The sequence below is a fragment of the Cololabis saira genome, chromosome 20 (genome assembly GCF_033807715.1).
Source record: "Cololabis saira isolate AMF1-May2022 chromosome 20, fColSai1.1, whole genome shotgun sequence".
Taxonomy (NCBI): Eukaryota; Metazoa; Chordata; class Actinopteri; order Beloniformes; family Belonidae; genus Cololabis; species Cololabis saira.
The window spans coordinates 30440477-30458164 of NC_084606.1; the positions used below are offsets into that span (position 1 = coordinate 30440477).

General features: G+C 39.3%; 1 protein-coding gene across 16 annotated transcripts in view; it reads left to right on the forward strand.

Moving 5' to 3' along the window:
• LOC133420771 (adhesion G protein-coupled receptor L3-like) overlaps positions 1–17688 on the forward strand; it is a 303952-nt gene that overhangs the window by 65870 nt on the left and 220394 nt on the right. For all 16 annotated transcript variants that reach the window (XM_061710576.1, XM_061710579.1, XM_061710584.1 and 13 more), the window contains one exon: positions 13871–14119. In XM_061710576.1, the coding sequence (XP_061566560.1) occupies positions 14065–14119 (55 nt within the window). In that variant the 5' untranslated portion in view covers positions 13871–14064. The remainder of the gene's footprint in view (positions 1–13870; positions 14120–17688) is intronic.

Genomic DNA, 17688 nt, shown 5'->3' on the forward strand with positions numbered 1-17688 from the left:
AGGCCCCACTAATGGACTTGTTTTGACTGAAATGTCAACAGTTAAGGCTCAGTAAAAGGGCCTTCAAGTGTTGTCAGCGGAGCAGTGAATCATTTCCCCCTGCATGGTCAAAAATTCGATTATCGCCTTGTTATTTTTTTCAAAAGAGTAACCGTATAGCATAGTGCTTCCAAATATACTTGTGAAATTTAACATAATCGTAGATATACATGTTTGGAAGGATATATCAATAAGAGAAGGCAGGATTTTGGCTTACAAAATGAACTTCTATATTTTTAATAATAATGTAGTATTGTGATGGAAATATTTGTTAAAGGAGCAATGTGAAATGTGAAAGTGAGTTGTTCAATCCTCGCGTACAAAACGGGAAAACGCACAGTCCCTCCTGGTCAGTTTTATGGCGTCAATTCAACGTGATTAACATTTTTTGTTCTGACTAGAAAGCATTTAATGAATTGTTTGCCATTGGCGTGTAAAAAGAATTTCAGGTAATAAAGCAGTACATGCTTCAGAAAAAGATCTCCTACTCAACCTTCAGCCAAACTGGCAGGGTGCGAAACACACCTACTTGTGTCAAAGAAATTACCTAAAACCATTAAGGTTAGCTTAATCATCAACTAGCCTTCGGCTGCAGGTTAAGCCAGGCGGCTAAGACCAGTGCAACAGGGATTAAGAGTTCATGTGACTTTCCTAATATTACACAGGGGTTTAACATGAAGTTAAACTCTAACCTCAGCTAAGCTTGTGACAATGCAGTTGACTTTGATAGTTATACTCTTAAAGTACAAATCAAAACACCCCAAACCATGCAGAAATGTGTTACACATGCGTGTCCTAGTTTTGCTCTGTAAACTGCTGTCTTGATTTTGTCTCAGCATCTCAGACTTTAAAGGAAACGCAAAAGATATAGGGTTTGAATGATTTTTTTTTATCTCCTTGTTAAAGGGGATAAATCTACCGGATGTTGGTCAAAATGTCTGCAGACATAAGAAAAGCTTTGAAAAAATAACTTATTAATAAAAAGCTGATTATTTCTGCTGTTGTACTTAATTTTTCCATTATGCAGCTGCTGCTCTGGTAAATTATACTCGCAAATTGTCTAAAGAGCTTTCAGCTTGTTTTTACTCAGTTATTATCCACAATAAATGAATAAACAGCCTGTTGAGCAAAAAGTGATGCAGTATTTAATGGCCTTTGATAACACAGCATTTTTTAACAAAAAGCTCCTAGCTTTTGTGCTCCACTCCGTTCCTTGACTTGCAAGTGTAAAATTGTACATTTAGAGTCCAACGATGGAGTATAAGAACACATGCCTTCTGTTCAGACCTCTGGATCTTTCTTTTTCTAGATGCCGTTCCCCTTCTGCTCTGCGTCTAATTGACACGAGAGTGGATTCCAGGTGGAAGCCATTGAAATTCCCTGTGGTAGTGACCGCAGTGGTTCCTCGTGACACAGTCGTACGTCTCGTTTCCAGACCATTTACAATGTATTCTCGCCACTCATACAACAGTCATTACGCCACCGCGACACAACATGGCAATTTCTGGTCTGCAACACTAACACAGACATGCAGGACCAGATGGAGACAGAATTAACAATGTAATCAAGTCTGTATTGAGTGTATGCAGCGCTACATATATACGACGTCGTTATTGAGAATGTGCATTGCATTTACGTCAACGCTGTGCAATTCCTGTTTAAGATTTTATTATATTCTGTGCACTTGGCTCAGCATCAGATAATGATATTGAAATGCATGCACCATTGGGATCTGTGTTATTGACACTGGAATTTGCTGCACCCCCAATTCAGAAGCTGAGCTGAAATTGCCGTTGTTGACTGTGTGTGTGTGTGTGTGTGTGTGTGTGTGTGTGTGTGTGTGTGTGTGTAGGTTTGTGATCCTCCACCCTCATGTACCCCCTCCCTCTCCACCACCAATTCTCAAATCTGGCAGGGACTGAAGTGTCTATTGGAAAATTATGCAAATATAGTTTGGGGGGGAGGAGGGGATACAAAATGGAAGGATATTGAGATCTGCAGAAGTCAAATACAAAAATAAATGGGAGAAATTTTCTGAACAGATGTCCTCTAAACATGGATTCAAATTAGTTCAGGCTGTGCTGAAAAATGACACCGGTAATTAGAAAAGTAGCTCGGGTTTGGCGTTGTTTCACACACGGAAGGGTGTGGAGTGTATTGTGTTTCATTGGTAACTTAATGGCTCACAGTCAGAAAGCTTTTTGTGGTTTGCAACTGTCCTTTGAACATATGTGTTGTCCATTCTGAAAACCACAAAGTGTCTTGCCGTCAGACTCGTTCGTTAACCGATAGAAACGAACTACATGTTTGGTAATTCTTAGGAATTTCTACTCTCTGGCCAGTTCACAGTCTCAAAAGCTACAGGATGTGAATTAGTCATTTGCACAGGCTCTGCAGCCTTGAAATGTCCTAGACATGATCCAAATGGCTTGTAAATGAAGGTTATTGTCTGCATCAGACTTGGCAAACTCTGGCCAGAGCTTAGAATGCCAACTTCTTGTTACAAAATCCAGATAACAAATGAAGGAATGCCAAACAGAGAAGTCAACTGTTCAGAGACTCGACAGCAAGCAAGTTTGTATAATGATGATAAATCGCTCCTCATACTTTTTTGTGGTTCTCAGTGTATGTGGTTTTCACAACTTCACCAATGGTGTGGACTCCAGGAAGTCATTGAAGGAGTCAAAAGTACATTTTAGAAGGTTTATGCAATGCATCTTGAGCCGATGCATGCAACATCCATTTTGCTAGTGTAAGCTTCAAAAAGCATCTTATATTAAGTGACTTGATGTCATGATACCACAGCTGAATTAGTTTTGGTTTCTACCTCCAGTCGAAGATTTGATTATTGTTGAAGGACATCCCTATGTATCCATTACGGAAGGGGACATTAAAAAAATTCTCAGATTTACAGGTATGTTTAAGCAATTGACCCAACTGACAAATGTTAGATAGCATGACCGTATGTTATCATTGGTCCAGATGACCACCAGTAGCCCAGCAACCAGGTGGTGAAGGTTTAAGGCAGGGATTGTCAACCGGTGGTCCGCGGCCCTCTGGTGGTCCGTGGCGGTATTGCAGGTGGTCCGTGAAATTGTAAATGGAAAACAATAATTTAAAAAATATATATTTATTCTTTAGACTCAATTTATTTTCCATTTACTATTCATTTTTGTGAATAATTTACCCATCCAGATTATGTCAAATGAGTGAGAGTGAACTTTGTAATATTATAAGCCCTCTTGGCTTCCTATTGTTCATTTTTCATTGACTGTTTTTTTTTTTTTTTTATAGCAAAAGGTGCAAATAAAAATATACACTGATGCAAATAAATAGCCTATATAGGCCCATACTCATATTTAAAAGCAAGGTGCAAAATAAAACAAACATCCCCAAAAGCAGTGGTCCCTGAGTTGCTTCTTGGTTATAATGGTGGTCCCTGGGACGAAACCAGTTGAAAACCTCTGGTTTAAGGCATTAAACTTACAAAAACAAAAATAAAGCAACACAAAAGGCTTTTGTTCACATTGAAATATCAGGTTCAGTTTCATTTGAAAGTAAATTTTTATACTTTTCAGGATGTGGCGTCTTGCTGTAGGGGATTCCTGTCCCTGCTTTTAGCAAAAAACAATCCAAAGTAACTTTGGAGATCTGTCCTGATGGGAAAAGGGCGTATTGTTTTATGGCACTGTGCCACACATTAACACTGCTGAAGCTCACAGAGCTACAGTGAAAATCATGGAAGAAAGGCGATTGACTCAAGAAAGTAATTACAGAAAATAAAATAAGAGAGACCCATAACAAGAGACAAAACCACAGTAATTCTTAGATTTCATAAAAGGCTCTCAAACTCCACACCTGTAGGGGGATCCACTCAGCTGAAAAGAAATCAAACAAGGTCTTTAATACTACTTTAAATGATTGCTTAGTGGCGCCTAAGATAAATACTGAGAAAGGTTTACCCTTTCATTGTTTTTACTGTTGACCCTCATCCTCGTCTGTACTTTATTATTATTTTACATTAACTTGAAGCAGTTTTGCAATATCCACGATATTTGATCATGATCTACAACAACATTCAATGCGCTCAGTTATTTTTTGGCCATGGACAATAATGCCGGGCTCCACAACAAGTGAATTCACCACTCAGTGATTATGCATAATGAATGAAATATCAGAATGATATGACACATTGTGAATAAACGTGACTGCTCATAATGAAAATAAATCTAAATACATTTTCTGGTTCTTATAGGGATTACATTTTCTTTGGTGAACCCACGCTACATAATGTAGTCATCAAACCCTATTTTTTGTATACTGAAACAAATTTAATTCTGTGATTGAAATATATTTCACTTGATAAGAGGACATTTTGCTGGCCACAGAAGCTGCAATAGTACCCTATATACTGTAGACTTTATTCACTGAGGATGATGAATGTCGATTACAGCATGATGTATCTAGTCGAGGCTAAAGTGGTATAAGGTCTTACCAACACACTTTGCTTTCCGAGAACTGTGTTGGTAATTTTCCTAAGAAAACATCCAAAGATGGTGTGTTCTTGAGCTGTCACATACATGATATCTATAACCATGTCCATGCTATCGGTCCGTATCTTTTGAAAATAGTCGTCCTCAGCATAAAACAGTGGCAGTCCATCAATGCTGCTGGCTAGAAATAAATCTATACATTCCCCGTGGGTGCATGGGATTGAACTGCGAGGTCACGGTGCTTTAAATTTATATGACCTATCTGTTTTAACATAAAGATGGCATTTTGGTAATACCAAGCAGTATCCAGGAGTCGTATATTATGCTGCCTTTACTCTTCATCCAAAATCAATCCTGGCAATACATCATCCTGCAGTGTGTGGGCACAGCACGCCTTTTGCCCCTGATCAGTGATTGATGGTCACTGGGTACGGTTGTCATGGTAACCTGCCCACCTGAGCAACTAAAGCAACAGTGCCCAAAGTGAAGGTTTTGGATATAATCAAAATGTAATTAATGACCTTCAGCTATTAAGACACATCCAGTGTTTCTCTGTCTTTTGCTCTATTCATCATCTCTTTGACATTTCCTCCCCAATTCTTGATGGTCCGTCCTCCTTTCTTTCCTGCCCTGCTCATTACTACACCTTGTCATGTCCTTCCTTTGTCTGATATCTATTTGTACTGCATTAGCCAAGATGTGCTGCGAGATGAGGGGAGGGAGCCTAGACAGAAGGAAGATGTGGGAAAACTGGTGGTCTCTAGCTTTGCATTATAATGGAGAACTGTCCCAGGGCAGATTTGCCTTGCCTTAAAATGATGCATCCATCTGCATTCATTCACCCAACTGCATGTGTGCTCAGGCCTGCATGCTTTAATTTACCTCCCATAAGGGAATGCGGCCCATCCCTATTGCATCCATGTGTACTGTTAAATATTTGTAATGGTAATTGGATTGTATTTGTTTTGCATCTAGATTTCCTTTTGTCTGAGCAATACACTTCCTCGAATGGATTGTGCCTCCATTGTCTCGTTATTGGGAAGTGTTGTCAGGACACTTTGTGTGCTTGGAGGGGGTGGGTGTCCAGCCCCATTATTTAACCCAAGCCATCAGTCACACTCAACAAGCCTATCATATTGGACCATTCAGAGACTATGCAGTCTAAAGTTAGCACTATTATCTGCCTGTCACTGCCTGGCTGTGTTGAGGTCCCTTGTGGAAAACCAATTGTATGAGTGAATGCCTTGCTGCTCACGTTGTCAAGCTCCAGGGATGTGCACAGTATTTGTCAAACCTCTCCATTTGCCTTCAGTTTCACCACATTTTCAACCAGCATCATAAAGAGTGTGATTATGACAGTGTGTGTGTGTGTTTTAATGTACCAAGATTTGTTTTCCAACCACCAGCCAGCTTTGGAAGCCAAATCAAGTGTGGGACAATTATCTTTAACTCTAAAAAGGAAAAGGATCGTCTGAGTTTTAATCATCTGAGCTCATCTCCTAAGATTTCCGAGTGAGTGCTCATCAATCATCGCATATGCAGACGGCGTGCACGGATTAATATTCAGCTTATGTGAAACACTTGATTTGCATGAACACACTGTCTATCTCATAAAAATTACCATGCCCTCCCTGCTGGTGTGATAAGCATCTGGACATGAAACAGTTGAAAATCTGAGACACGGCACTTAACCCGGCAACACGATCCCACTTCATTACACGATGTTACGTGGGAGGGCTTCAAGCAGGCGTGACTCGCAACATCATACTTAGTATGCCCCCATCTGATAACGCAGAGGATCGAGTTTCACATTTGTTGCAGGAGCGTTGTGTAGAACGCCTCTGGATGAATGAAAATCATCTTTGGTTTCCTCAGGTCAGGAAGTGACAGATGGAGAAATGCTGGTGGGTGGTGATGTGCATCCGTGTTGGTGTCTCACCAGTTGTTTTGCAGAGACAAGAGTGCACGGATGTGAAGAAATCCATATGCAGCCTGCAAAATATTTAGAATGGAAATATGCGGTGTGGGCGAGATTTGATTTTTTCTTAAAAGGAGCTTGAGGCTCCTTTTAAGAAATGAGACTCTCTAGCGCCACCCTTCACCACAACGGCCGTTGGGGGTACTGCAGCCAACAGTGAAGCCGGCACGGGAGAACGGGGAGAACGCGCATGCAGCGTCATGTGACGTCACATCCGCAGGACAGCGCGGGAAATTCGGCCCCACAATTGCAGCACATTCTGCAGCACACAGCCTGTTCAAGGCAACGGAGAGATACACTAGAGGGCTCATTCTTTTGGGTTTGGAACGCTTCATCTGACATTATTACTAGAAAACTTAAAACGTATACAATTTTTTTTCATAAATCCTGCCTCATGCTCCTTTAATTTTTTTTTTTTGTTTTGTTTTACGGATTATATTCCATTGATGTAAACTCTCAGAATTAACAGAACTTTCCTAACATATTCTAAGTCAACCAGGAGATTATTTAACAAAGGAACAACAAGGAAGTTATAGGCCTATATGACAATTAATAAAATCGTTTTTTTTGTATTATGCTCTGATAAATAGTTGGCAAGATAATTGTCTCTCAAGTTACAAATTGGTGTGCAGGTAGTCGGTATCAAAGTGAACTGCTATAAAGCAGTCTCAGTACACCCACTTTTTAAATGTTAACACTATTTCTTGAGGTCTTACAGAAATGTTTGTGACATGTTTTTTGTCAAAAAGAAATCATGGATACAGTTGAAAACCCACCCTTATAAACAATGTAATTATATCTTTTATTGTAACAGCTGGTTTTTAGCTGTGAAGGCAGCCAGTCAGCCCACTCTGCAGTGGAGTGGGCCTCATTAGGAATTGGTGTTACAGCAAATGCAGCATGTGGTGAAATTGGGTGGAGGCTGGACAGTTTTCATCAACTGTATAAAAAGAACTCGACAAACCCCCTGCGATGCCACCCTTAGGTTTTCTGAAAAGTGGTTTTGAAGTATATTTTTGGGAGCTATGCTTGCATGATATTGGCACCGGTTAAACCAACAATGGGTAGAACAAGCAAGCCTGGCAGTTGGCTGGAATATTCCCACTTTACCTCAGCTCCCACAAGCTAGATGTTATAGCAAGCTATTGTAGGAGGAGGCGGCTCGGTCCGAGACGAAGGTTGCTCGGCTGCTGACTCAAGCAGCCGCTGACGAGCCAACAGCCTTCAGGCAGGTTGTCATCTGGGTAGAACTTGCTGGCAACCTTCAGCTAGGTCAAAGTCCCTCTTTAAACTAAGAATGATAATGTTGTCTTGGGTCTTTGTTTACATCTCACAAGTCTACTTTGATGATCACTAGTGGTCATATGATAAACAGCATTTCTTTGTAAAACCAGTTGGTAGGGCTGGGCGATATGGACCAAAAGTCATATCTGGATATTTTCTAGCTGAATGGCGATACTCGATATATATCGATATTTTTTCTGTGCCATAATTGGGGTTTCCCCCAAAGCATTATAGCATAGCATCTCTGTTAGCTTAATTTTTTTCTGAGGCAAACCCTTAAAAAAACAGTCAGTTTTAATACAAAGCCTCGTGCCAAATGTCACACAGGTTCCTTTGTTAACAGAGGTCTGCACAATATCAAAATGTATAAAACAAATGAAATAAAAATAAACCGCCTGCATATATAGAATAAAAATGCTTCTTGAATAAAATAAAACAAATATCCCTTTCCTGCATGACAATTAAATTAAAATACACTGTGCAATTAATACAATGTAGACAGTAACAGGCAGACTTTTCCACTGAGGTTGACAGTTGTGCAAATAACAAAACATGTGTGCAAATCTCAAATAAAACATTCAAGTCAATTTGTCACAAAATAAGCTATATCAAAATCATAAAAATAATAATAATAAAAAAATAAATCGATATAAACGATATTGTCTCGTACCATATCGGGTTTGAAAATATATCGATATATATTGAAATCTCAATATATCGCCCAGCCCTATCAGTTGGTGCTCCTTGACATTTGAACGGCTCACTGAATGATGGATTTATAGACTTAGTGGCACTGGACAAAATTACATAGCTGTGTTGTCACTTCAGAGAATCAAAAATGCGGTGTCCAACAGAGAAACATTTATTTTCCTAATGTACCTGCTTTCCATAAACGCATACATTTATGTTAAGTCACAAATGCTTAGGGTGTTTCTCAGTTTTCATACAGCATTTTAATGTTGCTCAGTCCAAGCATCAATACTTAAGACCTGCTCTGATAACACACCATTGATTGAGTTTTCACAGCAGACCCTTAAAGTTCCACTACAACGCACATATGGGTCCATGGGATTTATCATGACACCTTGCTCCAAGATGCTATAGTATTCTGTGAACAGATTTAATGGGCTGTTCAGTAGACGCGATGGGAGGGACAGTGGCACACATGCAAACTACTAGTTGGTGCATTTAAATATGCAAATGAAACATAAAAAAGATGTAAAACATTGGGTGTACTGTATTTGACTTCTGGCTATCTGTCTTGCACTGAGGAGTGAGAGGGGGAAGCGAATGGGCAGCCAGAGGCAATTTGAGCCGACCATAAAATGCGCTCCGACAATTATACACTTTACAGGTTACGCAGGTACAGCAGTTTTAATTTTTTTGTTTTGTTTTTTGGTTGTGTGCAGAATCCGTTGAGGTTCCCTCTTTGCCGTGGTGATATTTCACATTTGTTAGGTTCAGGTGTTATTATTGTCAAAGCAGCCACACAGCATGTGTCTAATTACAGCATAACACGTTTGGGTCTCACTCAGTTGGAGTGGCACGGGCATGCTATCAAAGTCAAGATTGCATGAGGTGTTTAATCGCAAAAAAACGGCAAACAGAACTGTAATTTTCGAGTAGATTCAAAAGACTGGAATCTCGTATTTGCTGAAAAGCATCTTCAAGACCTTTCCAGGAAGGCTTGCTCGGCTTTCCACTTGTTTTTATTTTATTTTTTTTTGACATATTGACTCATTTCCTCATAATCCCCTTGAATACAACATTAACATTCTGGATCAAAATCATGTTAATAAGTTCCTTTTCCCCTCTACAGTGATTGCCTCTTATTAGTACTTGTCTCCCAGTCCCATGATTGCAGTGAGAAGACACATCAGCACCACCAACCCCCCCCTTCCCTCCCATATCAACCACTGCCTGTATCATCAAGCTCAGTTAGATAAAAAAAAAAAGTCAGTTAATTAGAGCTGTCATGTTTCATCTGGGCCCCTTTGGCATGTTACTGAAATCACAAAAAAAACTAAACTGCTGATTAGAAAAAAAAAAAGTTGCTCTTAAGGAACAGTGAGTAAATGAAGAAGTCTCCTTGATGTGGCGGAGAACAGAGACCACGGTTGTTGCGAGGTCTGCTAAATGTTGGCCAGCTTATCTAAAGGAGTTATCCTAAATCCCCCTCAGAACAAGTATCCTTGAAACGTCAGCACCATAATGTATCATAGGGCTGCTTTTGGACCAGGAGGCGAGTTGGCAATACGGGACTACCTCTATCTCTCTCTCTCTTTTTTTCCCTTACCATTGAACTTGGTCCAAGCCTGTCTCATACATATGTATTTTCTGATGTGTTGTTTTGGCAGTTGATAGCAGTTGTTATACCTAAGCCCACGTCATTTTTACCCCCTTCTTCTTGAATGTTTTATATTTTTCATCTGATAATTCTTTAGGTAGCACCTGTGCACGTAGTTGCGCTACATCGGTTTTGCTGGGAGATGCGACGCATACATCCTGACGCGCACACACACAGATTCTCATCTGCTCTCTCCATTTAGAAGAGCGTCTATCTCTGGCAGCCTACTACTTGAATTCATTTTTGGGGGTTGCTTGAAGGCATTTAAAAGAAAAAATCCACCAAACTACACTCCTACCGGGTCTGTTTCTAATTTACGCTCCTGCTACAGCGCTAGAAGTGGTCCTGCACTGTACGCTTCACATTCAATTTTCTATTGAGACTGTGTGTTTTTTAATGCGATCACTGCTGGAAATAATACATTTTTTTTGTCAAGGGAGTCGCAGCATCTAATTTGTTGTCGTGTCTAATTTTGCTCTCCTGCAGCTGTCAAAGCTGCGGTACACTATAAAAGGTGTTGTTTACTCATAAGAAAGTGTTTTTTGATCAAACATACCCTTCGACGTAGCTATTTTAATGTCCTGTCAGTCAGAAATGGATGTGATAATGGATCAGACGAGCTGGGTTTGGACATCTAGCAAGCCGTTGCTGATGAGCAAATCTAACAACCCGGTCCTCTTACTCACATCACTATCTAGACAGAAAAAAACTAAATTAATTACTCTAATCTTAGATTTTTGAATTGAGAAGTAAGCTAGAATTATTTAAAGATGCTTATGCTCTTAAAGTGGGCACTAAGAGGGAAAGACTACGTTAAGATCAGTGGATAGAAAATCTGTTTAAAGGCAAATCATGTATTTCTTGTGTGCTTTTCTCCTTACTTGAGATTTTATGAATGTCATTCAGCTTCCCAAGTGATGTGTCCTTTGACCATTTGCCACCAGATTGTCTGCCATACCGCAGAGGGAGTAAACTCCCTCTAATATTAAAAGCGGTATTGGTTTCCTAATGTGCAATAATGCTTTTGCAGAGAATGGCAGCAATGTGTGCACTCGTTGGCTTGCATCATTTTTCAGAGATTACACGCATGCAGCAGATCATGGCAGATAGTGGATAATAGAGGGTTAGGGTGGTTTAATCATTAAAGCGGACTTAACCTTAATATGATGACAAAGGTTTGCAAGGATTATGTGATGATTCTCGTAAGAACGTAGGATGCTGAGCCACCCGTTGTGTTTTGCTATATACGATAGCACGGATATGTGCAAAAAGATATTATTATTCAGTATTAAATATGACAAATATTAAGCAAATTCCAACTCAGACGAATTACATGTAATTTTTTATGCCGTTATTTATTGAAACTGAAGCCAAAAATAATAATAATAATAATATTAAAAAAAAAAAAAAAAGAAAGTCAAGTGGGCAATACTGAGTACCCCCTTTACTGCTTTCATTGGATATCAGAGAGCAAGGTGCAGCCAGGTGCAGCTTAAACAACCAACCCTTGATGAGTCAGTTGGGATGGAGGATTCAGGTTAGGGCTGGGCGATTTTGGACTAAAATAAAATCGCGATTTTTTTTCTCTGAAAACCCGATTTTCGATTTCGATTTCGATTTTTTTGGTAAAACTACAAAAGACAATGGAATAAATTGTTTCAAATATTTTATCTTTATTTTTAAAGAAAAAAAGCAAACAAATTTCCCTATTGGGAATGAAGTGCAATTGAAAGATACTGTAAATTTTTCTGTATTGTCTGTAATGCAGCCAGCTGCAAAAAAGGAAAATTGATTTTCCGATTTTCCTTTTTATAACATCGATTGTGATTAATAAATCCGATCTAGATTTAAAATCGATTAATTGCACAGCCCTAATTCAGGTATGTGTTAAGAGAAAGTCAAGAGGGAAAGACATAAGCAGTGGGCTGAGAAAAGTAATTGTTGCAGCACTCCAATCTACAAAGGGTTCCACAACAATTTCCAAACAATTTGGAGTGCTACAGTGAGAGAGATTATTCACAAGGCAATTTCCAATTAAATGCCAATTAATTACCGATATTCATAAGATAATTGCTAACATTCTCAGGTTCTCAGGTTGATTCCAGAAGATGTATCCTCTATTTTCAGATGACAGACTGTGCATTGCTCAGAGAGAGAGAGAGAGAGCACCCGTCTCTCGGACCCTCCCTTGTTTGGCCTTCATGTGGCTTTCAAAAATGTAGCACAATTTCCTGATTAAATGTTTTGCAGGCAGGAGTGATGATGAGGTAAAAGCTAGGATAGAAGTGTGGTGAGATGAAAATATATCGTAATTGTTGGTAAACATGTTTGCAAACTAGCTATGGCAGAAGTGGCGCTGCATTAACCACTAGATGAGCCAGTTTTTTCCTTGTTGTTTGTCAGCAGTTCTTGGTGCAGCACCACCGGTGACTGAGGCGGGACATTTGTTATTGAAAAGGTTTGGTTTGCTTCAGAAAGGTTACTGTGAAAGCAAACTCTGACGAGCTGAATGTTTTACTTCCAATGGAGCCGAGCTCCCCAGTCAAACTAAGTCATCACCGTTAGGTGTGAACACGACCTTAGTCAAAAACCAGACTTCAACCCAATTTAATGCTCTGGAAGGATCCTAAGAAGGCTCTGCATGAGCCGGTGCCCGAAACCTCAATGAGCTAATGCAATAACTAGCAAAAATTCATCCACAACATTAATCATGGGTACTTGGTATTGCCCATAGGTTTTTTTTATTTAAGCTTTACGTTTGTTAAATGAAAAGCAGCATGCTGAAAAAAGTTTTCCCTAACACTAAAACCTGCTGCAGGCAGATGGCTTTCAATTATGTTTTTACACACAATAAAAGAACATAAGTGCATGACATGATCATTAAGTATTGCACATTTTCATGGATTGTTTTTTTCTGAATATTATTACATTCTTAGGACAGTCACATGTTTCGTTTTTAGCTCGGTATTAGCTAGCATTAGAGCAGCAATGACTTTATACAGTGTCAGGAGCTCATTGGTGCAGCTTTCTCGTGAGCTTTAAGAAGATAAGTGCTGGTTTCCGTAAATCCGGTCAGTTGTTTTGTTTGTTGGGATTGAGGAGTGAAGCCTGAGAGAACAGCAGCTGTACAATAGCATTCACAAATGCAAACACTCAAACTGTGCAGTTACGACTCGCGCCTTCAGGAAAGAAGAAACATAACTGTGTTTCTTATGTCCGTTACCGCGAGGCCTTGCAAGAGTCCACGCAAGGTCTACAGCACATTCACACACACACAGAAAAGCAGAGCACATGCTGCAGTCATAGTTTTTCCAGCGCTTGCCTCATCACTCCCTCCTCGTTTCTCTGTGGGAGTGTTTAATGGGTAAGGTGCGAGTGTTAACACGTCGATGAGCAAACAACAACAGATTACCCAAAAATACATTTTGCGGTTCACACCGTCTCTGCGTTTGGTTGATCACACCCAGTTTGAGACCGGCCGACTGGAAATGGAGGAACTTGCACTGTGCTACTTGATGATGACACAAAACCCACAAATACCATACGGACTGTGCATTCGGATGATAAAGCCACGGTGCCCCCATATGCTGTTTATCTTACTGGAAAGCACAACACTTTTATTGTTCCTGTAAAAGAATGAATCACCATAAAAGATTTGTGGTATGTGTGTTCATTTTCTCTGCAGCTAACATTTTTTTGCTCGGTTTTTTTTTTCTCTTCTTCTGACAGATTTTGGAAAGCTTCTGGGATCGGAGCAGCAGGACTTGTGGTCTTTTGGGAAGAGTGGTGCAGTGGACAGAACTGTGCCATAAAGGAAGCACCCGGTTGGGGCGTTTACCGGAAAAAAGAAGAAGGAAAAAGAAATCAATTTGGTACTGATCTCATTTGGGACTTTCAGCAGCAGGCGGTGAGAGCAGGAGGCCATGTGGACCGCACGCCTGCTAGTCCTCGCCAGCCTCTTTGCGCCCGCCGCACTGGGTGAGTCTAGCTCATTAAATCAATGACGTGTCTATGTGAGCATAAACATCGGCATAGTTTCAAACCACATATTAATATCTTTCTGCTTTTTAAGTGTGAGAGTCTGTCAGCCATGTATGATAAATGGCTCTGACTTTCTCATTTTTGTCACCCATCGCTCACCAATTAACAGACTCCCTGAAACGTTTTGGTCTTCTTCATGTTCAGTTTTTTTCTTTTCTTTTCTGTCTGTTTTTAGCTCCGTCTGTCTTTTTTTCCTGGTTATATCTTTTGTTCTCCAGGAAAATGATTGGCCTGAAATTACTTTCAACGAAACATTAACACTGCTTTGGTTTTGTATGAGCACTGCTGTGAAAATCACAAGAAGAGAGGGGGGAAATAAAAAGACAGCTTGTTAAATTCTTTTGCATTAAAGTCTGGAGATTGATTTCCTGCGATTGTTTGAACGGAAACCACCACCGTTTTGATGCTGTTCTCCTCAGACCTTTGTCAATTGTTTCAGGGAGAAGCAAATGAAGTCATTTAAATTCAGATTAAAAGAAGTCAATGGTGTTGGTCTGAGGGTTTTTTTGGCTGTGGGTGAAACCAGAGTTTAGATGTGGGAAGAGTTGGGACTGAGGCAATGGCCCGTAAAAATGTTAATTTGATATGGCAAAAACCATTAATGGGGGATTTGGAGCTAATTGAATTGTTTTTGTAGTGTGATATCTCTAGAGGGTTGCAGTGACTGGGTGCACCATCCAGTGCTAATGATAGCACGCTTCTCTGGCATCACTAGTTTTTCTTTAATGCCCAATAGAAAGAGTTCAGGGGACATCACTTTATCATCCATCTCCCATTGGAGATCACTGCGGAGTACAAATTAAGACATTGTGAGATCTTTTGGTAAAAAAGCCATAAGATACCCGCACTTGTATTTTTAAACTGATAATGACATGAAAATGAATTCCCACTAAGATGTGGCTATTAATAATATAGCATATGACCCCCTCCCTGTCCTTTCAGTTATTAGGAATGAAAACAGTGAGATGTGTGAAACCGAGCTGTTGATGACTGCAGCTATCAAAAGCCTCATGGGAAACAGGGTTACTGTTGGCAAGCTAGGTTAAGTAGCTTCCATTTTTGAACACATGTCTAGTCTGTCTCATCGGATGTGCACTAACCGTTAAGTCTGCTGCTTGGTCATTCCCTCCCCCCTGAGTGTTGCTGTTTTTAAAAGAAACACCAACCCTTTGAACTGCAAGCACACTGAAAATATCAAGATTACCATTAAAAAGTGGTAACACTGCCAATGACATTCAGGTGAATAGCTTGCTAGATCTGCCTTAATTAATGGTTGTAGTTTTTTCTCTATTATTATTATTTTTACAACTTTTACTGTCAAACTGTGTTTCATGTTCCATGTTTGTTCCAAAATATATATATTTTATATATATATATATATATATATATATATATATATATATATATATATATATATATATATATATTATCCATATATATATTATCCAAAAATAACCAATTCGGCTACTTTAAAGGGGCATAAGTGTTGCAATCTAAGCAGAGTCAGAGACACGTGACCAGTTTATAACAACCTAAAAAGGTGTTTCATGAGTTTCTTTTCTGTATTTTCCCCGGCTTGAAAAATATTACCAACTTTCTTTGGATGCTGTAGCAAAATGTTTTGGTAATGCAAAACAAAATTCAGTATAGCCGGATAAACTTGACTGCGCAACAACTAGTGGTTGGATTGTACCGAGCTCATTTATTAAATTCTTTTTTCTTTATTCATAAAAGGCGAAAGCCCTTGTATGTCTGTCAAGGGAAATGCAAAATTTTCAAGGCTACAATATTAAACCCACAGACATTCCTTACCTCATTTAATTTGTTGGGTAAAATGTAAACAATAGTCAATTTTAAACAACAAACTGCCCCATTAATCTACAAAAATAACAATGTAATATAAATATAAATGGAAATGTATTCCATTAAAGTATATTTTCCAAGTACATTGCCTAAAATAATAATAAGTGAAATTAATAATCAGTGAAATTAATGGAAACATCTGGTGGTTTCATTTGTTTAAAATTTTGAGCAGATAATGCAATGCAATTACAGAAGTTCGGTGAAATAATTCAATCTATTTGTTTCAAACCTAAATATAACTTTAAAAAGACATGCAATGCTTATCATTTGAAGAACTGAAAACATATATATTCATACAGTGTATTAGCATCTGTTGAAATGTAATGGATTTCTTTTTTTAATGCAACATAGACATTGAGGTGGGTTTCCATTAGCAGGGGTCCCAGGTATTTTCCAAGAATGATCCCGCAACAGTATTTTTCTGGAACCTATAAGTGGCTGGTACATGTCGCTCCTCTGGGTTATGCACTTCAACATGGCCCAGAAACACTGCTGGGTGGAGTGCTGGTGTTGACTCAGTGATGATTGGATATGCTCTTGGCAGGAGGTGACTTTGTTGAGCTGTCTTGATGTCCTCTTCCAGTTTACGTAAGCTCTTCTCATGTTCAACTCATCAGTACTTTTAGTTTTTTTTATCTTTTGTCACTCTGTTTTGTTTCTATATCTTCTTCTGCTTTAAAGTCATAATTTTTTATTTTTTATTTTTACTGGTGGTTACTAAATGGCAAAAGTGATGCCCTGCTGTCACCAAGTGGTATGGAATGGTAGTTGGCAAAGCCAGTGGATCCTACCAGGTCAGCCACTTTAAAAGTGGTTACATATTTCAGAGTCTATTGGTTGTGGTTGGTTCAGATTTATTAGTTGGTGGCCATCTCACAAAAGCTCACCAGTTGCAGAAATGTTGCCTGAGTCTTTGAGTTGTTCACACATGAGGATCTATTCCCCAGTTCTGACGGCCTCCCGATTTGCCAGTAATGTGTTGGTGAGCTCTTCCTCTGGCAATTGGGTCTAAAACCATCTAATTGGAAAGAGCCTTAGTGTAGATGTGCTCAAAGAACGGAGGATTAGGTCGGCCCAGGTGCAATTCCAGACTCCTAGGTTTTATCCCCAACCCTCACTAATGGAAACCTGCCTATTATTTCACGCCATGTTCACATTTGTTTGACTAAACGAGTATACTATTCACCAGCGCTGTCAGTGCAAAAATATTTAAGTATGTCTTGATAAGAAACACGTATAAAGACAAAAGAAAAGCAAGTAAACCAACAAAACAATTGTAGAGCACTTACTGAGCATATGTAAACTATCTCAAGGATCTGAGAAATGTAGGTGCTAACCCTCAGCTCTGGACAATCTGTTGCAGCCATTTTACTTAAAATAAATGTTTCAACCTAACCACACAATAAATCTACTCTCTCTTATTTCTCCCAACCACGGTGCAGTGTACCATTTTCTTTCTTTTTCCTACGTCAGTTTGGTATGAAAACATGGTTGGGGGAGCAGTAATTAATCTAAAAAGCTGTTTGAGCCATTTGGAAGTGGTCATTTATAAACAAATGCATGATTTGTCAAAAAAAAAAGACTGAACGGTGGGAAAATGCCATCACAGCAGTCCTTAAATCAATCATTCTGCTCCCATCACA